The 22,926-nt window shown below is 37.5% G+C and overlaps 2 protein-coding genes across 3 annotated transcripts in view; both read left to right on the forward strand.

Moving 5' to 3' along the window:
• Positions 1-16,179, forward strand: part of ankib1a (ankyrin repeat and IBR domain containing 1a) — a 38,276-nt gene extending 22,097 nt beyond the window's left edge. Inside the window, exons 12-21 of one of the 2 annotated variants that reach the window (XM_081375904.1) lie at positions 2,272-2,406; positions 3,862-3,948; positions 4,032-4,098; positions 4,213-4,358; positions 6,830-7,008; positions 8,002-8,053; positions 8,236-8,310; positions 9,699-9,819; positions 9,931-9,974; positions 11,953-16,179. In XM_081375904.1, coding sequence (XP_081232030.1) covers positions 2,272-2,406; positions 3,862-3,948; positions 4,032-4,098; positions 4,213-4,358; positions 6,830-7,008; positions 8,002-8,053; positions 8,236-8,310; positions 9,699-9,819; positions 9,931-9,974; positions 11,953-12,663 — 1,617 coding nt within the window. In that variant the 3' untranslated portion in view covers positions 12,664-16,179. The remainder of the gene's footprint in view (positions 1-2,271; positions 2,407-3,861; positions 3,949-4,031; positions 4,099-4,212; positions 4,359-6,829; positions 7,009-8,001; positions 8,054-8,235; positions 8,311-9,698; positions 9,820-9,930; positions 9,975-11,952) is intronic. The other variant, XM_081375905.1, reaches the window with a different exon arrangement.
• A 207-nt stretch (positions 16,180-16,386) lies between these two features.
• gatad1 (GATA zinc finger domain containing 1) lies at positions 16,387-19,518 on the forward strand. The gene is made up of 5 exons (XM_081376019.1): positions 16,387-16,802; positions 17,392-17,514; positions 17,606-17,665; positions 17,741-17,924; positions 18,979-19,518. Exons 1-5 carry the CDS (start codon positions 16,623-16,625, stop codon positions 19,158-19,160), a joined length of 729 nt encoding a protein of 242 aa, XP_081232145.1. The 5' UTR covers positions 16,387-16,622; the 3' UTR covers positions 19,161-19,518.
• The last annotated feature ends 3,408 nt before the right edge of the window (positions 19,519-22,926 follow it).

The raw sequence follows: 22,926 nt of genomic DNA on the forward strand, positions 1-22,926 counted from the left end.
TATCATGTGATGCACAAAGTCCTCATTATAAAATCTCATACAGACATCATAGGAGTGTGTTTTTGCATGTGTGTCCATGAAACAAGATGTATGTGTGATGCTAACCGACCCTTTGACGTCAGAGCAGGTGTTTGAACAAAGGATATGACCTCCGCTTTGCCTTACTGGTTTCTTAATGAAGGCTTAACTAAGGCTCTGTTTGACAGGCGCAGGGGGAAGGGGAAGCTATTCACACCACCATCCTGTGGAAAAAACAAAACGAATGTTGAATGCTCACTCGTGCCGGCTATTTATATTGTCAAATACGAAGGGTCTTGTACTATCTAATCTGTGGTTCTTAAAGCACACTCATTTGTTCAGTAACATTTATGCTGATTTAAATCTGTTGATGGTTTATGTCAGTGACTACAACCTGGTTTATGCCCTTTCACAAAGTCTTGATTTTGTTTTTTTGGCCTCTACTAGAATAAGTTTTCATGCTTGAATATAAAAAAACACCCATATTTTTCACATATTGTCACACTGTCAAAAGGCGCGTTTCCATTACCCTTCAAATTGCGAATTGAAAATACGCTCAATGGAAACACGTAATTTTGCAAAACTCCCATTTATCGCAAAAAAGTTTTTCTGCTCATATGAGCCGCTCAGAAGTATAATAAGGGTTGTTCCTTACCATTAATGCTTGGAAAACACACATACATCTCCTTCGATTAATAATAATGGCTAGTGCAGTGGCTGGGATTAGTACATAAACCTACCAAAGTCCGTTGCCATGGTTTTTGGAATGAAAAAATGAAGTTTTAGTCGCATAACATCGGTTAATTAACCTGGGAAAACCCAGACAACTTCCGGCAAATTTAGATTTGTTCTGCAAGTAAGTCTGGCAAAGAGCTCATTCAAGTCCATTTCCCCATGCCGAGAAATCAAGGCACCAATCAGAAACGTTGAGGCGGGCTTTACACATGACGATCGCTCTGATTGGTTTTAGGTCTAGCCTATCCAGAGGCATTTGAGCGACGTCCACTCCGACGTCCGTTGGTGAAGCACACCAACTTTTAAATGTATTATTATATTCAAATTGCAAACACATGAGGACAGTCTCCATGAAAGACCCACTGGCAGATGAACGTGCAACTACATTTCTCTCCGAAACGGTTTAAGAGGATTTTAACTGTTAAAAGATGATTGACAGGGCAGTTTACATGAGGAGATGCACGCGACAGATCCGTCCGATAAAGATGACGAAGTAGTATGTCCCAAAGTTGCCTACTTTTTTGCTACACATTCAAAAGTAAATACATTTTCTTCACAAAAAGACTACATATGGCGTAGTGTAACCATAGACTGTAAAAAAATAGAGTGTAACATAGGCTAATTGGGACGCAGCATATGGCTTTACACATGACGATCTCTGATTGGTTTTAGGAGTTTTAGGTCTATCCAATTGTGCCCAGAGGCATTTGAGCAACGTCCGTTGGTGACGCCCCTTTGGAAATGAGTTATTAAAGGAGCTTTGCCAGACCATATCTCAGTTATTACTGAGAATGGTCTGGTTTTAACCAGGCTATCGGTTAATGGAAACGCCGTCATTTCGCAATAGTTTTTTGTCGACATTTAGAAAAAATCGCAAAAGTTTTGCGCAAATCTGTAATGGATTAGTTCCGGTCTCTATGAAGCCCCTCCTTCTGAAAAGCACACTGTGCTCTGATTGGTCGACTGGATCAGTGTGTTGTGATTGGTCAACCTTGAGTGTGTTTGGGAAATGTCCCGTCAGTTTCAACACACTACTAACCAACTCAACCAGGCCCCGCCCCTTTTTCTGCATATTAATTATTTAAATGAGGAATATTGGGACGTTTTTGTTCCCGTAAGAAAACTCAAGACTACAATGGAGGCGTTTCAGGGAGTTCAGAAACAGTGACACTGATATAGAGAAGAACTCCCATTGGAGGGACTTTGTGTTTTGTAACTTTACAGACATTTTTCATGCTCAAACAGCAACATTACACATTAAAGAAAGTTGAGCATGTTAAAAAAACATAATAGAACACCGTCCGGTCCTTACTCTGAGTAATGGAATTAATGCACATGTAAACAGAGGCATTGATAAAGAGGAAGAGAAGACAGTTAGAATGTAAGAGAGCAGTCAGGGTCAGTTTTTCCAACTCAAAACAATCTTTAAATCAACTTTATAGCTGCTCAGTGCTTGCTTATCTGATCCTGCTCATAAGTTCTGTCTTGCTCTCCGTTCTCATCTCGATCTCTTTGCAGTGCAAGTATGATTTCTGCTGGATTTGTCTTGAGGAATGGAAGAAACACAGCTCCTCTACCGGAGGATACTATCGATGCACGCGCTACGAGATCATCCAACAGGTGGAGGAACAGTCCAAGGAAATGACCGTGGAGGTACTCGTGCCTAAACGGAGTGTACACACACGGCAGCCGTTCAACGAATGCATTTACTTGGAGCTTTTGAGATTTGTTTGTGGACTGCCATTAATGGTTTTAGTGAATAAAGTCTCAAAACACTAAACGTTTACTTTCAAGGCTTATATTTCTTATGTGTAAAAGTTACAAAATAGGTTCTGCTTTATACAGTAGTAGACACTAATGTCTAGGAAAATTGACATCTTCACCTATTAAAAAACGTTGTTAAAGATTTTGTATGCATATTGCGTAGTCAATAGTTTTATTTGTGATAACACAATGAAACATGCCAAATTGTGCAAACATTATTTTTGGCCAGGTTTCTTTGTCATTCAAAGAAACCAATGAAATATTAATAAGTGATTATGTTGTAGTCAATAGCCCTATTCGGATGGGATTAGTTTAACATGGAGAGGAGGGGTAAAGTAATAATTACCAGAGCTTCTCGTGATTTTAGTCCCGTCCGAATGTGCATCTCAGTAATCATTACGGACAATGTCGGTATAGATTACGGCGACTTTTACCTTCAGTAAAAATGTCCGGAAAAATAACCTCAGGTGAAAGTAATCCCGTGCGAATAGACCCGCTGTAAATATGTACGTAAATATTTCGTCATTTCATGTTTAAAAGTAGTTTTCCGCGGTTTTTCAAGTATGGAGACGCTTGAAAAAGCATTCAGTCGCGTTCTAGACGCTGGGACGAGTCTGTGGCAAAACTCAAGTGTTTTCCACACACCATCAGATCAGAGAGAAGATCGACAGCACTTGCTAGAGGCACAAAACATCTTTTAGCGTTAGGTTAGTGCCTATTACCAACACAATCCAATCTGAAGTTAATTAATACATCATTCGACCAGACATAACATATATATATATATATATATATATATATATATATAGGTTATATGTGTTTGCGCACGTGGTATCAGGAAGCAACGTAATACACACATGACGACAGGAGTGACGGCGGTGTGTAAATCGATTTAACGTTACTCCTCCCACTTCTGCTACTTTTACTGAGATCTCTTATCCCGTGTGAATTGGCCATTAATATTACAGACGTCCTGTGGTAAAATTACATCACTCCATCCACCCTTGTAAAGTTAATCCCATCCGAATAGGGTTAATGTACCGGTATGCTTTTTTTCTGTGAGCTTTTTGTTTTTCTGTGCATTTTTTTTTTTTTGCATGGTAAAATAAAACCTGTAGCTGTTATTTACCTTTTTTGCCAAATAATTTTGTCGGATAAATACCTTAACCAAGTTTAGTGTTTTGTTCTTCCGTCATATTTAAAATACATAAAATATTTTCCTCATATTTTGATGCATTAATCGAAACAAATATCCCCTCTGAGCATCACTTTAGGTGGTTATGAGCTTGAATTTCAGTCTTGAAGTTGGGAGTCACTCTTGCTTTTATGTTTTGTGTCTCACAGGCAGAAAAAAAGCACAAGAGTTTTCAGGAACTCGACTGTTTTATGCATTATTACACACGATACAAGAACCACGAACACAGTTACCAGGTATTCATTTTTATGTAATGAATGTCTTGGATACATTTCCAGTTTTGTTGACAGTCACTAACAGGTGATTTCCTTTAAACTAGTTAGAAGAAAGACTCCTGAAAACAGCCAAAGAGAAGATGGAGCAACTGAGCAAAGCTTTCATTGGAAGTGAGTTGGAATTTGATTAATCAGACATATTTTACACACTTTACACACTTTATAAACAGATATATGGTGCATTTTGAATAATATGAATATTAAAAATGTCAATGTTTCTTTAAGGGGACGGAGCCCCACCTGACACTACGTTCATTGAGGACGGTGTGCATGAACTTCTCAAGACCCGACGCATCCTTAAGTGCTCTTATCCATATAGTTTCTTCTTGGAGCCCAAAAGCACAAAGAAAGAAATATTTGAACTTATGCAGGTTCTGAGATCGATATTCATTCAGTGCTTAAAGGGCTAGTTCACCCAAATATGAAAATTCTGTCATTATTTACTCACCCTTGTGTCGTTCCAAACCCATACGATTTTTGTTCATCTTCGGAACACAAATTAAGATATTATTAATGAAATCTAAGGGATTTCTGTTCCTCCATTGAAAGTCTATTCAACCAAAACTCTGACACAAGTTAATAAAGAGGTCCTAAAAAAAATCTAAATGAATGGAGCAGATTTAATCCAAGTCTTCTGAAGAGACATGATCGTTTTGTTCGCTTCATATGATGGACAGATTTAATTTAGGCTTTTATTAACCTGTAAACAGGGCTTGATGTTAACACCCGTCAACCCCGCCAAAAGGAGTGGCGCTTAACACAGTCGCTCCTACTAGACACTTTGGCAGGTTGAATTTTACATATAATTTATACATTTTTCAAATGTAGTCTTTTAAAAAGGCAACTGAAATAATAAACTAAGTGCTATGTAGTGTTGTCAAAAATATAGTTTTCGATACTGAAATATCTGAAACGCTTCCAATACTCATTTCCCGCAAAATAGATACACAATACCAGCTCTCTCTCTCTCTCTCTCTCTCTCTCTCTCTCTCTCTCTCTCTCTCTCTCTCTCTCTCTCTCTCTCTCTCTCTCTCTCTCTCTCTCTCTCCGACAGCGAGTAACACAAACCCGCCTCTCCTCACTCACTCGTTTCATTTGCTCCGGATTAATATTGTTGGTGTTACAGGGCTTAAATTTCGACGTGGTATTGTGCGTAATTCCTGCAGATTTTGTGCTCACACCCAAAGTGCGCGTATAAAGTCACCTCTCAGTACTAAATTAAGTATTAATATTGCACTTAAACAGTCAAGTACACACAAAATAATGTCAAATGCCGGTCTTGGTGAGTATTCACGCAAACACAGTCAGTTATGTTTTAAGTGAATGTAAACAGTTGAGAAAGAAAACGCATGTGTAAAAGTATAATGGATCTGCTAAATTATGAGTGAAGGCGAGACACTGCAGGTGAATAGGGTAAAATTTTTAACTAGCAGATATCACCATGAAACTTTCCCAGCTGATTACCTACATTAAGATGAGAAAAAAATGTATTACAAGTTTTCTGTAATTTAATGTTTAAATATGCAAATTAAGCAATATCTAATTAAATATGAGCTTATTTGCATATATTTAAAAAAACGAAATCTGAGTATTGGATAAAGCCAGGTTAAACATTATTTTTTCATTGTGTTCACATATTAGATGGGAAAAAAATTACAGAGGGATTTATGGATATCTACTTTTGTTATCCTGTAAATCAGAAAATACTGTCAATAGCCTTAAAAAAATGATTTTCGCCATTTTTTGGAAATAAAATGTTATATAAATCAGACTAGGAATAATATATTTACAAATCCCTCTGTAAATGTCTACATAATATAACTAGGTACAAGACTGGAAAGTTTGGTATATATCGGTGCTACTGAAGTGGAGATTTCGGAGAGAAAAGTCATTTTGAGAAAACGGGCTTTAAAGATTTATCATCAGCCAATGAGATTGCACATTCAGCCCTTTTACTTTCACGATTGGTTGCTGATAAAAAGGAAATGACCATATTTGGATCCGACAGGATTGTACAGGAGAGAGAGCTTTCTAACGGTGCTTGTGATGACAGGCTGCCGGCAGAGATCGCGGAGCAACATGTTGATTAAGAACGCCAACTTTTGTTGAATTTATGAGAAATCTACAGACGCAAACAGACAAAGTGTAATAAAGTAAAGACCTAAATGTGTATTTCAAACTTTTTTTTCACCACAAGTCTGAAAGAAGACATGTTATTAAAGACAAATATCTCGCCTTAATAGTAAAAATATCTATATGGTCATTTTTGTCAATTGTGGCCAGTGAAAATGCTAAATGGCTAGTAACTTTGGAAAACCACTAGTCACAGTGGCTGGTGAGTAAAAATGTTATTGTCAAGCCCTGCCTGTAAATATTAATCAGCCAACATAAATGGAAGCTCAACCATACTTGTTTGATGAGCGAGAATGAAACTCATTGGTTCTTGAGCTTCTTTTTACTATATTTGAGTGCTCTGTGTGTGTTTTCTGATCAGTGTTTGTATGTGAATGAAAGTAAATTTAAATCTGTTCATCATATAAAGCCATCGTGTCTCTTCAGAAGACTCGGATTAAACCACTTGATTCATATGGATTTCTTTTACGATCACTTTATGAACATTTTGAAGCTTCTGAGTTTTGACTTTCAATGAAGGGACAGAAATCCCTCAGTTTTCATTAAAAATACATTCGTTTGTGTTTTGAAGATGAACGAAAGTTGTATTGATGATGACTGAATTTTCATTTTTGAGTGAACTATCCCTTTAAGAAAAGCAACTTTTTTTTGGTGTGAAGTTTTCATGCACAACATGCTCTTATGATTTTTCTCTTTCCACCAATCACAGACTGATTTAGAGATGGTCACTGAAGACCTCGCTCAGAAGGTGAACAGGCCTTACCTCCGCACCCCTCGCCATAAGATCATCAGTGCCACGTTTCTGGTGCAGCAGAAGAGACGGGAGTTCTTGGCTTCTGTGGCTCGAGGTGTCGCTCCTAACGATTCCCCCGAGGCTCCGCGCCGCAGGTAAACACGTGTGTGTTGTCATCAAGACCCGTCACCTTTTGGTGAAAATTGCTCTGTAGATCTGTTGTCAACAAAATAAAAGCTGTACGGTCTCCCTGCGGTTTTCTGCCTAAATAAAATCTCTATAGTTTAATGTTTAAAAAGCAAATTAATTAAGACAGACATAAATATTAGTATTGCATTTTTAAAAATTTAAATACTGTTGATTGCCATGAATATAGCCATTGTTCCTGATATGGTGTTAAATCATAAATAAATAAACTATTTACTGTTTACTCTAACATTACTATACTATAACAACTATTTATTATTATAGTATTAAATAGTATTATTTCTATAGTAATAATATTAATAATAGTAATTAAATACTATTATATTATTATTTTATATTACAAGACTAAATAATATTTTCTTAAATACTACTGTACCATAGTAACTGTTTATTATTGTAATAAATAGTATTATTGCTATAATAATAATGATGATCATTAGTATTATTATTAGTATATAGTCATATATCACCTTTTTAACCTCTGATAATTTTGCATCCCATACTATGTTTTTTGGGCGTTTACTATAGTAGCACCATGGCATTCTTTCAAGTAACTTTTTACTTTAAACAATACTAGATTATTATGATATTACTATGGTTAATGTCCACAAAAACATGACATTACTTTGGTACCATGTCCAAAATATAGTTTACTACAGCCACGGTACTTTTTCTAAGAGTTATATATGAAGAGTTCAGATGCAAAAGCCTCTGAAATTTTCTTCTAGAATGACCATTTTTTTCAAGCTTGTATATTTAAGTTCAGTAATTTCACTTAAATGACAATTCATAGGTAATTTTCATTGCCATTTAAGTGAAATTATTGAACTTAATTATACAAGCTTGATAAAAATGGTCATTCTAGAAGAAAATTTCAGAGGCTTTTGCATCTGAACTCTTCATATATTATAATAGTGCAAACATCTTCTCCTCTTTTGCAGTTTTGCTGGTGGGACGTGGGACTGGGAGTATCTGGGATTTGCCTCTCCTGAGGTATTGCTGCGTCTCTGCTTTTGTGTTGATATTTTTCTGTTTTTAACTAACCTCTGTTAATGCAAAGCTCACCCAGAGTTGCAGCTCACTAGACTGTCTTTCTGTCTCTCCTTGTATTAATGTAAGAGTTGTGTGATGCTGTGAAGTACTAGCAGTCATTGAATCTCATTCTGTGTCCAAAGATGGTGAGGAATCACCCAGTACGGGGATCAAATGCACAGCGTGAGAACAATTACAATGCAGGAGGCCAGCCGCAGGTACTGCTCAAAACGAAAAACAAAACATACCTCAAGATTTGACATTAAGAATTCACTCGTTATGTATTATGCTATTAGCATAAATGTAATCCGGTGTTTAGCAGTTAAGGCTGGTCGTCTCCTGGAATATTCCAGATATAGGACTATGCCATTATTACTCAACTCGGAGGGTTAATTAAACCAGAGCTCCTGTCCTGTGGTCAACTTCACCGTTCTTGAAATGTGGACACTGTTGTAGGTTGCTTTGTCATGCACTCAGTGTGACTGTGAATGATCGGCGTTCACTCTTTCTAACCACTACACAGTTAATATAAAATTAGCTGCTCTTTTTTTTTTTCTTGGTTTTTATGCCTCAAAAAGGATTTGGACACTTAAAATGTGTGAATTCTATCGCAGTTGATAATTGCATATTAAACTGTGAGGAATCTGCAAACAAATTATGCAACACACACTTTTCTGATTGGTTGACTTTTAACAAATGAGGTAATTTTTTGTAGTTTAGGAAGTTCATCCTTGCAGAATAATCACCGGCGTAGTTAATCACATTAACCTTGAACATTTTCTTTTACATTCTCACTAATGCTTCACAACCAGAAAGTATGAAACAAACTTTCCTTTTGTGAAATGTTTTGCTTAAAGTGTTTGTGTGTGTTTGTTTAAAATAAAACCGTGGTTGGATATTTTGCTACATAATGCTAAGACATTCATTAATTTTTCAAGTGTGGCTTGAAGGAACCTATTATGCCTTTTTACGAAGTCTTGATTTAGTTATTTTCGCTCTACTAGGATAGATTTTCATGCTTGTGTGTTAAAAACACATTATTTTCCACATATTCTCCATTGTTGCAGCTCCTCTCTTCCCAGTCTGTCAGAAACACTCTGTTTAGTTCCTGTCTCTATGAAGCCCCTCCTTCTGAAAAGCACACTGTGCTCTGATTGGTCGGCTGGATCAGTGTGTTGTGATTTGTCAACCACTTCCTGCGTGTTTGGGAAATGTCCCGCCCCTTACCATAACCACTAGTTTCAACACACTACTAACTAGCTCAACCAGGCCCCGCCCCTTTATTCTCCGTATTAATTATTCAAATGAGGAATATTGTGACGTGTTTATAAAGCATATTAGGACCCCTTTAAGTGTCCAAATATGTTGTAAGGTCACTGTATTTTATTTTAATCCGTAGTAATAGAGATTAGGTACACACAGTTTATCACAGTATATGCTATATATAACAATACATTTTATTCAGTACTTGTAATATAGATGTCAATCAGTATTCTCATGAGAGGCTGTCCATTTAAGGATCTATTCATTTCTATCCTTTAATAACTGCTTCTTGTCAACAGATCATGTATTTTTGTAATTAATCTGAAGTTGATGGTTCCTGCAGGAGTACTCTGAGTTCCAGTACAGACGGAGACACCGACAGCGGCGTCGAGGAGACTTGCTGCGACTCCACAGCCTTCGCAGTAACACCCCCGAACCACACGACTCCTCTGACAACACTTCAGGTAACGTTACAGCTCCCGACCGACAGCGCGAGGCCACATAATGTCAGAATAAAGAGTTGCTTTAAATCAGTGTTACTCTGTTTCAAATCCATGTCCAATATGTGTCTACAGAAACACATGAGGGAGGCGGTTCACAAAGGCATGGGATCTCCACGGTAAACATACGGATTTTCTAACATGTGATGCAGTGTCCGTTTTTACTAGGGATGTTCCCGAAGCTTAAATCCGGAGCCCCTAAAGGGACATGGTTAGGCTTAGTGTAGTAGTCGGTTACATTACAACACATCAGATTTCACTTATTAAAGGAGAACTCCGGTCAATTTTAACATTGAGCTCATTTTTTTGTAAATTTGGAGTGCTGTCAGTACAGAGAACAACGACAAAAATCGGTGTTGCCTACACCGAGTTATTCTATTTTTAAAATTTGTACCCTGTTGACTTCAATGGGGCAAGTACTAAACCTGCTTTTAGCCTCTTAACATCCTTGATGTGTCATTACAAGTGCACAGAAAATGTGAGTGATTCCTTCAGAGTGATCACGGGTGAATCTGACTGCGGTAGATGTGAAAGATATGTATAAAAATTATGTTATTTCAGCCAGCGCACATACCTGTATTTACATCCTGTTTTCAGTCGAAGTCCATAGTAATCGATTGTCGAGTTCACACGCATAGGTTTAGTTACTTATGATCACGCACGTGAACTCGACAATCGATTACTATGGACTTCGACTGAAAACAGGATGTAAATACAGGTATGTGCGCTGGCTGAAATAACATCATTTTTATACATATCTTTCACATCTACTGCAGTCAGATTCACCCGTGATCACTCTGAAGGAATCACTCACATTAGCTGGGCACTTGTAATGACACATCAAGGATGTTAAGAGGCTAAAAGCAGGTTTAGTACTTGCCCCATTGAAGTCAACAGGGTGCACATTTTAAAAATAGAATAACTCGGTGTAGGCAACACCGATTTTTGTCGTTGTTCTCTGTATTGACAGCACTCCAAATTTACAAAAAAATGAGCTCAATGTTAAAATTGACCGGAGTTCTCCTTTAAGGAGAGATGATTGACAGGATGATGTCGGAGGATTTGGTGCACAACAGATCCTGAGTGTCATTGACAATATCTTAAGTTGTAAAATGTGCGGATTGCGCACTCAAAAGAGATTTGAATAACCTGCATATTGATAGCGTCTACCTGATGCCCGCAAAATTATATACAATAGAATTAAATACCCAACTATTTAATTAATTTTTTTTCCTCATCAACATGTCCGTTTAGGGGCTCCTTAGAAAGCGTCATTTCCTTTCTGAACATAGTATTCGGCTTCTGGCACATCCCTAGTTTTTACACCGTTATTTGTTTTGGTCACATTTTTGTATTTTAATTATAATGAAATACTCACACTAAATTCATTAATTTTAGTCATATTTACCACAAAATGGTTTCTAAATGTAGTCAACAAAAATACAAAATTAAACTAAATATTTCATACAAATGTCTTATTAAACCAAACACATTTTATATATTATTTTAAACATGTAACAACATTTTAAAAGATACTGTTAAAATGTTTGGGATCTATACGTTTTGTTTTTTTTGTTAGTTTTTAGAAAAGTCTCTTCTGCTCACCAAGGCTGCGTTTATTTTATTAAAAATATAGTAAAAGTATAAATATTGTAAAGTTTTATTACAACTTAAACTGTTTTCTATGTGAACATTTTAATATGTAATTTATTCCTGTGATCAAAGCTGAATTTTCAGCATCATTACTCCAGTCTTCAGTGTCACATGATCCTTCAGAAATCATTCTAATATGATGATTTGCTGCTCAAGAAACATTTCTGATTATTATCGATGTTAATATTTAATATTAATATAATAATTAATAATAATAATAATTAATATAATATTTTTTTCAAGAGTTCAAAAGAGCACCAATTAAAATAGAAATCTTTTGTAGTATTGTAAATGTCTGCCACGTTTGATCAATTTAATGCATGCTTGATGAACCTTTTTTTTTTAATTTTTTTTTTTACTTACTCATTTGAATGGTAGTGTAGTTCACTCAAAAATGAGTCAATGAGCATCTATTGAGAATTTGAATCCCTTTTATCCCCTCAGGCACTTGATTCTCTGGATGAGGATGACCCCAATATTTTGTTGGCGATTCAGCTGTCCCTACAGGAGTCCGGGCTGGCCTTGGACCCCGAGCCTCAGGATGGCCTCAGTAACGACGCCTCTGTAGGGGCCAGCGGTTCCTCTCTGTCCTCTGGACTGGATTCTGCGGATCCTCCCCGGGCTTCCATGAGCAGCTCTGAGCTTCTGGAGCTGGGAGACAGCCTTATGAGACTGGGCAACATTACCAGCCACTATACACCCTTTAACATGAGCTCCTTCCCTGATGCCTTCACCCCGAGTGACCCGGACTGCCTGGACCCTTCCACCAATGCCAACCTGCTTGGCAACATCATGGCCTGGTTCCACGATATGAATCCACAGAGCATTGCACTGATTCCCTCAGCCACCTCGGATGCCGGTCCCGGGCCACTCGCTTTTGGAGAGGAACAACCTGCCAAAGCCCAGGACGAGGAGAACGAAGAGGGGGGTCCTGAGGAAGACTCCCTATCGCTGACAAAAGAAAGTTCAGATATGTTGGCGACGCAACTTTTGGAGCTGGAATGTGTGGATGATGCACAACCTCCTAAAGCAGAGCCAGGCTTGGAGGATTCAGACAGTGTAGATCTCACTAGCGCAGTTTGTCCTGAAAGCAGTGCTGATCCGCAGGCAACCGAACTCTCCTCGGAGTGGGAGGAAGAAGTGCACCTAGTGTGATGAATGAGTCCAATTACGTTTACCAACTGAGTGCTCTTACTGTGCCAAAACACTAAAAATAAATATAAAACTGCTCGTGAAAAAATGGAGGAGTGTGAACGAGGTGCAGTGGGGTTGGACGGGACTCGTCTCGGTTGTGTGTTGCACCGCGTCTGCTGGAAGAAACAAGAAAACGTGCTCCGATTCAAGCTAAAGAAAGTAGACGAGAGAAGATTGGGTCTCATTCACTAACCGTATTTGTGTGTGTATATGAATGTTTTTGCACAGAAATCATAGTTCATCAATAAGTTTGCACTTTTTTTCTACATTCAGCAAACAATTTAAAACCAACTAAAACGCCATGCATGTAAAAACCAGACCTCGTGGGCCAAAAAACAAGCTTTATATTTAATTGAAAATCTGATCCAGGATTTTAACAAAAATTTTACATTAAAGAGCGTTAGAGTTTGATCTGGAGTAGTTGCTTAAAAAGGTGTTGTTAGGCCTATATAAAAGGTCTTTATGTACGGAAAGCCGCTGTATGGAGATGGTTTGGACACTAGTTATGCTTATTGCTAACTGTAGCTAGCCTGGACAATCTGAAAGATTAATGGTCTGGCATCGACTAATGAAACCCGGCCAGCTCGAGGGGCGGCACCAAGCGTGCATTTGAATATCTCACTGCACGCAATTGGATAACACTATGACCAATCACAACAAGCCCCATACGCTTAGCTACCAGCGGCGCTAACTGGTAGATTAGACTCTTACCGTATCCGGTCGGCAAAACAGCAAAAACGCCCTTCTTGCAAAGGAACGATTCGAGCGGCGTCTTCTGTTCCTCTTTTAGATAAAAAGCCGAGTCTAACTCGTTCATTGTAGCGGCCAAAGCCGTTTCAAACAACTGGTGTTCATCCATAGCCATCTTGCAATGTTTACTAATGACATCGACGTCACAGCGCTCTCGTCATCTCGCCTCTGGCCCGCCTATATCAGATAACCCGATGTGATTGGTGCAGCTCGGATACAAGGGCATATTTAATGAGCATCATTACTCGACGCCAGAGTAAACTCGCTGAGCAAATTCAGCTTGTGCTCTCGCGAGAACTCTGGATTACCGGGGTAAACTTTAGGCACATTTATGTAAGATAATCTGGCAGTAAGAGCAAATTTATGTGCATATCTGTTGTGAATCAGGTGGCAATTTTGTGTGAGAACCTTTTCTGTGCACATAAGAACATACGGTTATAAGTGAATGTCGCAAAGGATTAAAGTCGCAATGAAATGGAAGTAGTGCCATCATTTCTTCCATATTGTGACGTACATGCATTTCACTCAGATGCACGTCACAATATGGAAGAAAAGATGGCACTACTTTCATTTCATTGCGACTTTAATACTGATGATTTAATACTGATGATTTGAAAAGGAAGTAGGGCATTGAAAAAATGTAGGGCGGGGACTTTTATATCCATTGTTTGCTGATTGGATGGAGGAGAGATCTGAACGCAAGCTTGTTAGAAAGGGGCGGGGTTTAAGCGGACATAAATATGAAATATGAAAATATGACATTACGATTGAAAATTATGATGTCAAAAGAAAAAAATGAATTGTCCACAATAAGTTTAATAACGTGCATATAGAAATTTCTCATTTTAAGGTAAGCAAGGCCAGAAATGCTGTGCGTGCCATTAGAGAAAGCTCCATCTGTATTAGATCGGAAATTCATTCTTTCTTTTAAAGAGATGTGATAAAGTCAAATGAATACATTTTTGATAGTCGTATCTTTCTGAAAAAAAATGGGAATGTTTACATGCAGAAGAAAACATGAATTTGTGAATGCATTCGTCCACTGTGAACAGTGTGAAGCCAACATTAAGACCTGCATCAGGTTGCATAAACCTCAAAGACTAGTCTTACAAGTTAGACATCAATTTATTTTCATTAAGACTGTTCATAGCTTTTTTTTTTTTTAATCAGTTACATAAAAACGTAGATTTGCCTAATTTGATACCGAAAACTAAGACTGACTGCCCCTGACTAACTGTGAGTGGGTCATACTTGAACTTAAGACACTGTCTCAACATAATGGCTATGTTTATGCAACCGGCCCATCATGAACGTTTTACTTTTAATGAGTTTGCCCTGTTTTCTTTTATTTTTATTCTACAGCATCCCTTTTACTTAGCAAAGCCAATCTGACGATTTATTTAAAAACACTAACGTTCTTTCTATGCCATATTTAATGCAATTGGTGCGCACAGTGCACATGAGAAGTGTTTGAGCAGTGTGAAATGTTGTTTGCATAAGATGTTTTTCGCTTCAGAAAATGTGATTACCTTAACTTTTGTGACTACTACACACAACACCTCTGATATCCAGGGTTGTGCATTTCATTGGGCTCATGAATATGTTCATAAAGACACTGCACAGGCCTACTGAAGCAATAGAGAGATAAAAACAGTGGTTTCCCTGATTTCGCTTGTGTGCCACACTCAAACACAGGAAGTCATTATCTTTACCAACAAAAACAGTTCTATATTCTCCTGTTGTATGCACAGCATATGTGGCCAAAATGATACATCTATTTGCCAAAGGCCTTCTCTGACTAAACTTACTGTGCAGTAAACAAAACTTCAAAGAATATTCCAGGTTAAATGCAAATTAAGATTTACAGACAGCATCTGTGGCATGGTATTGAGTACCACATCATTTTTATTTTTAACAAAAAAGCAGTGCATTTAAAAACAAACTCTGATGCTGTCGATATCTTAGTGTTATTTAAACCAGAATATGAATCTAACATTCATAAAAACCATAGTTTGATTTCTATTCCTGATACATAATTGTTGGAAGTTGTGAGGAAGAGATTGTTGTTTTTTATTTTTATTTTTTAGATTCTAATGTGCTCATGTGTGCCTTTTTGTACTTTTTCTTATTTATGTAGGCTATATGTTGCCTAATTAAGTTAGTGTTTGCTGTGTCAATCAAATACAATCAACCTTACATATTAACCCCCCCCCCCATTAGATGGTCTTTGTTTCATGTTGACAACAGCCTCATGTTTTGTATTACACTGAATTGGTTGCCATTTTTTTATGATGGCCTCTCATTACAGTTTTAATGACAGAATGATATAATGGGACAGAAAGAATAGACAATGTAGAGTTGGTGATTGTAGTTGGTGCATTTAGTTTGGCTTTTTTTCTTTCAGATACGTTTTACATTGGAATTGATGAGCAGTTTATCATCTTGCGTTTTAAGTGATGACCAGTTTTTACATCTTAATCTGACTGTTGTGTGTAAAAATGGTTGAAGTTTGGATTATTTGTTTCTCTTTCTTTTTACCCAAGTATTTATGGTGGTGGTATTTTTGTGATTTGATTTGATTTGATTTGATTTTTTTTAAACGTGCCCATTAACCTTGAATTGTCATTTGCACATTCATAGACTATACTTGATACATTCCCAGTTTGTATGATGTGTAGCCAATAAACAGAAAGTATGGGAAAAGGTTTGGTCGGATTAAACATTTTAAAATGGAGTCCGATTTGTTGTGGTTCATGAAAAAAAAAAAAAAAACAACCCTAAAATGCTACATACTGTGCTTGCTTTCTTAAAATGAAATGGCAATGAACAGCGCCCTCCAGTGAAATCTTTTCACAGACAGTTTTAGACCTTTATTTTGAAAAATAAGCATCATGCAGTCAGGACTTTTATTTTACATTGGCATATTTCGTATCCGGGAAGTTTTTTTCTGCATGATAAAACCAAACATACGGGACCTATCATTCATTGTTTTCAAAATGAAAGATGTGTACTTGGGGTTAAACTAATGATCATATTTCTTCGAATTCGCCATTTATCGTAGATCTTTCGCTGTGATACACGAAAAACACGACGGTTTAGTTCAGAATTAACTTTGCAAGACCGTTGTAATTAACGCAACCTTGCCAGGCTGCTGCTTGTGGTCAGCAAACATGCCTCTTGGTTTAAAACCATGTTGTGCTGTCTGCAAGACGAACTCTTCTTCCATGTGGAAAAAAGGAAACCAGGGGGAAATTTTGTGTAACAACTGCACCGGTAAAATTGTAACGAGTGGAGGATCCGGAGCATCTGCTTCATCCACCATCCAGCAGAATAATGGCGGAGGAAAACAGGTTTGAAATCTTGCTTAAAATGCTTTTTAACATCTAATTTACGTAAACTATCATTTAGACTTCTAGCTACACGGTCCACTAGAACATTTATAATCATAGAAGCGCTACATGCACGACATCGCTCCCATGTTTACTTGTTAAAAGGCGCGCTTTTTTTTTCTCCTTATGACATTTTTGAAAGACATTTTTGTAAAGATTTTAATATAATATATATATAAATTTTTTTTTTAAATTGGTGTACACTTGCACGAGGCTACAGACATGAGTTATCTAGCTTTATTGTACATGGAGCGGGTCGCCCCCTTCTGGCCTCCGCCATGTCTCCGTCGCAACTGTCAAACAATCACTACCATTATCTGTAGATGCATAGTGTTTAAACCATACGAAACTAAAAATAAGAAGTATTGGTATACACTTGCACGAGACTACATACACAAGTTATTTAGCTTTATTGTACTGGAGCGGGTCGCCCCCTTCTGGGCACCGCCATTTTTGTGTCACAACTCAAACAATTCTACCCTATTATCTTTACATAGTGTTTCTAAACAAACCCACTGATACTATTTTTGTTTCCCTTTTTATTTTACAGTCCAAACAGGAAATCCACAGACGCTCCGCTCGGTTACGGAGCACCAAGTACAAAGCGCCGGCATCTGAGAAAAAAGTCTCAACCAAAGGGAAGGGCAGACGACACATTTTCAAATTGAAAAATGTAAGTGCTTTTCCCTCAGGCTTGTGTAGGATTTGTTTAATGAAATGGTTCAATGGCATTTATTCTTCCTTCCTTTCTTCATGTTCCATAGCCTATCAAAGCACCAGAGTCTGTGTCAACAATCATCACGTCAGAGTCCATGTTTTACAAGGTAACCACTCCTCTACTATTCAAAATGTTTGTTCTATCTGCCACTTCCTATCTAACCTGTACTTCTTGTGTTCAGGGTGTCTATTATCAAATAGGAGATGTCATTAAAGTAATAGACGAGGATGACGGTAAACCGTATTACGCACAGATTCGTGGTTTCGTCCAGGACCAGTACTGCGAGAAAAGTGCTGCGTTAACTTGGCTGATCCCAACTCAGGCCAGTCCTCGAGATCGATTTGATCCAGGCACATACATTGTTGGTAAGTTCCTGCAGAAATAAACTCGTGTTCCTTTGCTGACAAATGTAACGTGAATCATTTCCTAAAGGGTTCGTTCACCCAAAAATTCTGTCAGTAATTACTCACCCTTGTTGTTCCAACCCCGTAAGACTTTCGTTCATCTTCAGAACACAAATTAAGATATTTCTGATTAAATCTGAGAGCTGGCTCACTCCTCCATAGGCTTCTCTGTAATTGAAACTTGCTGGCCCAAAAAGTTAGTAAAGACAATGTTTCAAATAGTCCAAGTGACTACAGTGACTCAAACATAAGTTTATCAAGCGATGAGAATAATTTTTGTGCACAAAGAACCCAAAAATAACAACTTTATTCAACTCTTCATTTTCTTCTGTGTTTCTCTGAGTGAGTTCACGTAGTGTAACAGCGCAGCGCTTCTGGGTTGTACATCAGAACGTAGGCTCACTATTGGCCAGCATCACACACATGACCATCGTTGGTCAATAGTGAGCCTACGTTCTGACACACAACCCAGAAGCAGTGATATAAAAAGAGATATCCAAAATCCTCTCAGTAAAAACCTTTGACTCTAATATGTCAACAAAATGAAACAAGAATTTTGAATCTGGCTTTATCCAATGTTCAGATTTCTCTTCTGGAAATATATGCAAATTAGCGCATATTCAATGAGATACTACCTAATTTGCATATTTAAACATAAATATTCTAAGAACTTGTAATACAAAGGATATTTGTCTTAATGTCAGTAATCAATGGGGAGGTTTCATGCTGATATCTATTAGTTTTTTTTTTTGTTTCCTATTCACCTGGGGTGTCTCCCCTTAATCAAAAATATCTTAATTTGTGTTCTGAAGATAAACAAAAGTCTTACGGGGTTGGAACAACATGAGGGTGAGTAATTACTGACAGAATTTTCATTTTTCGGTGAACTAACCCTTTAAAGAATATTTGAATTGATTTGGTAAACCTGAATATCTTGGGTTAAGTGCATCATCCTAATTTTAAACGAGATTTCTTTATTTAATGGCTGCATAAACACATTTATGTCTTTGCTTAGGCCCGGAAGAGGACTTGCCTAGAAAAATGGAATACCTGGAGTTTGTCTGTCACGCTCCATCAGAGTATTTCAAATCAAGAAGTTGCCCTTTCCCAACAATACCAGTTCGTCCAGATAAAGGCTACATCTGGACTCATATAGGACCAACACCCGCTGTTGCCATCAAAGAAACTGTAGGGTGAAGATAACCCTTAAAATCATTGTACATTCAGACTGAACTGAACCTTTTTTTTTGGTTTGCCTTTTCAGTCCTCTTTCAAAAGCTGAACTGTTGTGCTTGAATTAGGACATGTGTGGTATTGACCATCGAATATTTTCTACAATTACATTTGTAACTCAAGTGTACAGAATATTCCAGAGCTCTTATTTTCCAGTGGCGCCTCAGAGTTACGAGTTAAACACGTAAGCCGCGGTATTCTACACTACGACATGGAGGTCAAATTGAAAAGAAACTTTGAGTACAAAGTTAATTTGTAATAAATTCAGAGTGTTCACGTGAGACCCCTTTTTTCAGGCATCTATAAAAATTCATTCAACATCAACTCAGTTTACATGTTTTGTACTTTTGCATCTCCCAAATGTGTTTTCAACCAACAATACCAACGTAATGTTAAAGGAGAACTCCGGTCAATTTTAACATTGAGCTCATTTTTTTGTACATTTGGAGTGCTGTCAATACAGAGAACAACGACAAAAATCGGTGTTGCCTACACCGAGTTATTCTATTTTTAAAATTTGCACCCTGTTGACTTCAATGGGGCAAGTACTAAACCTGCTTTTAGGCTCTTAACATCCTTGATGTGTCATTACAAGTGCACAGAAAATGTGAGTGATTCCTTCTGAGTGAACACGAGTGGATCTGACTGCAGTAGATGTGAAAGATATGTATAAAAATGATGTTATTTAAGCCAGTGCAAATACCTGTTTACATCCTGTTTTTCGGTTGAAGTCCAAAGTAGTCGATTGCCCAGTTCACGCGCATAGGTTTATTACGCGCGTGAACTCGGCAATCGACTACTTTGAATTATCTTTTACATCTACTGCAGTCAGATTCACTCGTGTTCACTCTGAAGGAATCACTCACATTAGCTGTGCACTTGTAATGACACATCAAGGATGTTAAGAGCCTAAAAGCAGGTTTAGTACTTGCCCCATTGAAGTCAACAGGGTGCAAATTTTAAAAATAGAATAACTCGGTGTAGGCAACACCGATTTTTGTAGTTGTTCTCTGTATTGACAGCACTCCAAATGTACAAAAAAATGAGCTCAATGTTAAAATTGACCGGAGTTCTCCTTTAAAGGGGTGGTTCAGGATTTTGGACATCGGACCTCATTTCCAAGTTAGCCTGTGTGTTATTTATCAGTGGAGACAGTTTTTAACATTTTTCGTCCAGTCCTTCCAGTTGCATAGTTCGCTGGTGCTAGGCTAGCGCGAGTCAATGGTATCTGCTAGCCTGCCATTAAAACAGTTTTACCCACTCCACAGAACACCAAAATCAAATAAATCATAACGCCAGACTATCGATGTAAATGTCTGTTGAGATAATGCAACTGGAAGGACTGGATGAAAAATGTTGAAAACTGTCTCCACTGATAAATAACACCCAGGCTAACTTGAAAATGAGGTCCGATGTCCAAAATCCTGAACCACCCCTTTAACACAAGACCATGAACAAAAGGAGGATGATGATCAACAGAACAGGGAACAGGTGAGAACTAATAAGGAAACATGACTAATAATGAATGACTAGGGGTGTGGCTCAATCAGATCCCTCGCTTCCTAGGTTGTGACCCAGAATGTGGTGTACACTAATTTGGGGACTAGTAAGGACTCTATATCAGGAATAAGTAATAATTCACTATCACTAAAGTATGTTCTATATAGTATGAATGTACATTCGCAATGTTGTCATTATCATGTGACCTACCAGCATCAGTTGTCGCGTCACTGCCATTCACAAATCCTCTCCCGTGGCCTCATGGGAGAGTAAACTGTCCGTCATATACACACTTCAGAATCTCACCGGAAGTAGTAGGTCATCCGGGTACTTTTGATGACTCTTTTATGAGAACTGTGAATTCGGACATACTTTTGTCACATTCTGTTTTCGCCTACTATATAGTCGGGAAGGATGTGATTTCGGATGCAGCCATTTTTTTGCAAATGACTGTTTGTGGCGACCTGATAACATCCTCATTGTACAACATCACTAACGGTGTTTATGAACAACAGCAGAACGGATATCTTTATTATTTCGTTATTTAAAGTACATTTTATTAAATACTTTGCTTGTTACATATACGTGCAACATTATATAAATTATCCCTGGGTTTCCCTGTGCATTGTGGGACTTTTTTAGGGAACGAATGTTGCGGTTGATACAGCACTTAAAATGGCCGACTCCCTGATCAGTGCCCTGACTACTGCACTAGAGCAGATTGAGACACACCCTAGAAGACAAATACAGACAGCATAAAATTCTAGAAACTAAAAAAGACTGAGAAACAGAAGATGACTGACACATGTTCAGGTGCTGCGCTGGTGTCTCAGAGATTAGTCTGAAACAGATTCCAAATGACTGAAATTAGAACAGATTCATTTAATTTTATTCGAAAGTGATCAAGTATATTTTTGCCTATTTTATTAAAATTTTATTCAAAATAATCCGCTCAAAGGGGATACAAATACTAATGGCCTAAATGCTTGAGTATTCTGATGAGGGATTCTTGAGCATTTCTGGAAAGCCATTTATGATTAACACTTTACTTAAAGCCTTTATATAACGCATTATAGAAGTATTTTTAATGCATTTATTGTGCCACGAAATGAAGGTACAAATTTGCAAAGCTCATATAAATGACTCAAAAATAAAACAGGCTATATCCCGAGGATGACTACCAAATCTCTTCAGAAAGTGTTTTTATTTTTATTATTATTATTCTGAAAGTCAAGCATTTGCTTTAACCCATTTTCATTACCCACTTTTTTTTCTTCTTTTCGTCTTCTATTTCTTAAAAATAAAATAGTCAAATTTCAGTGTGTATTTTGTCTGTGTCCATAGTGGCTCCCTTTGCAATATTTAATGCACATAGGCCTACCTTGTTGTGGGCATAATCATGCAGTTTAATCAATTGATATGATTGATAACTGCATGCTTTAGGAATGGATGAGACTGTTATGCGCATATGACCATCTCCTCTATTAAATTATCTTTAATCGGTATGAACATGACACTTATCACATTTATATTATTAATTTGGCTGACATAATATCAAACATGACAAAAAGAATGAACATTTATTGTATCATCATACCATTAATGAAACTGACAAAGAGCTTAAGACAAAGTAAAGTAATTGTCGTCGTTTTTTGGAGTAGCTAAAAATTGTGATGCTGCAGAGGAAAAAAAAAAAGGTATAAAAACTGATACACATCTTTCGTGACATCTTGCTGTATGTCGACACGCCACAAGAGGGCGCTACAATGTAATGGCTTTTTGATTATTCAATGCATTGCAGCTGTTAATTTTGTACAGGCAAATGCTGTAAAGTTAACTTTCCCCCTTCAATATTGAAATCGTGCTGATATTAAATTGGATAGAGGTATCTCAATACTAAAATATATGTTTTGTTTATGATGTGTTCAATCTGAAAAACAAGCAGTTGAGAAATCAAAGCGAATCTCCCATTCAAAGTTCTCCTTTAAGAAGAGACACGAGAACCGAAAGGTAGTTCAGGAATATATTTTCGAAGGCTTGTAAAATAATTATCATGCTAGACTGTCGAATGAAGATATTAGGCTCAAACTGAAGGAGGGAGACTTGAGTGGCGCTTCTTCTTCCACGAGGAACGAGCAAATCCTCTCTGGAAACAGTTTCTCAAACTTCATTTCGAAAACATGGACAGACTTCAATGGAAACATGCATATCATATCCCACTCCATTTATG

The sequence above is a fragment of the Scardinius erythrophthalmus genome, assembly GCF_964197995.2.
Source record: "Scardinius erythrophthalmus genome assembly, chromosome: 10".
Lineage (NCBI taxonomy): Eukaryota > Metazoa > Chordata > Actinopteri > Cypriniformes > Leuciscidae > Scardinius > Scardinius erythrophthalmus.

Excerpts from the sequence above, each read along its gene's own strand:
- gatad1 (XM_081376019.1), top strand. The coding sequence starts at position 16,623 with ATGCCTCTTGGTTTAAAACCATGTTGTGCTGTCTGCAAGACGAACTCT. Across the intron at positions 16,803-17,391 it reads ATAATGGCGGAGGAAAACAG|TCCAAACAGGAAATCCACAG; the intron begins GTTTGAAATCTT and ends TTTATTTTACAG. Across the intron at positions 17,515-17,605 it reads ACATTTTCAAATTGAAAAAT|CCTATCAAAGCACCAGAGTC; the intron begins GTAAGTGCTTTT and ends CATGTTCCATAG.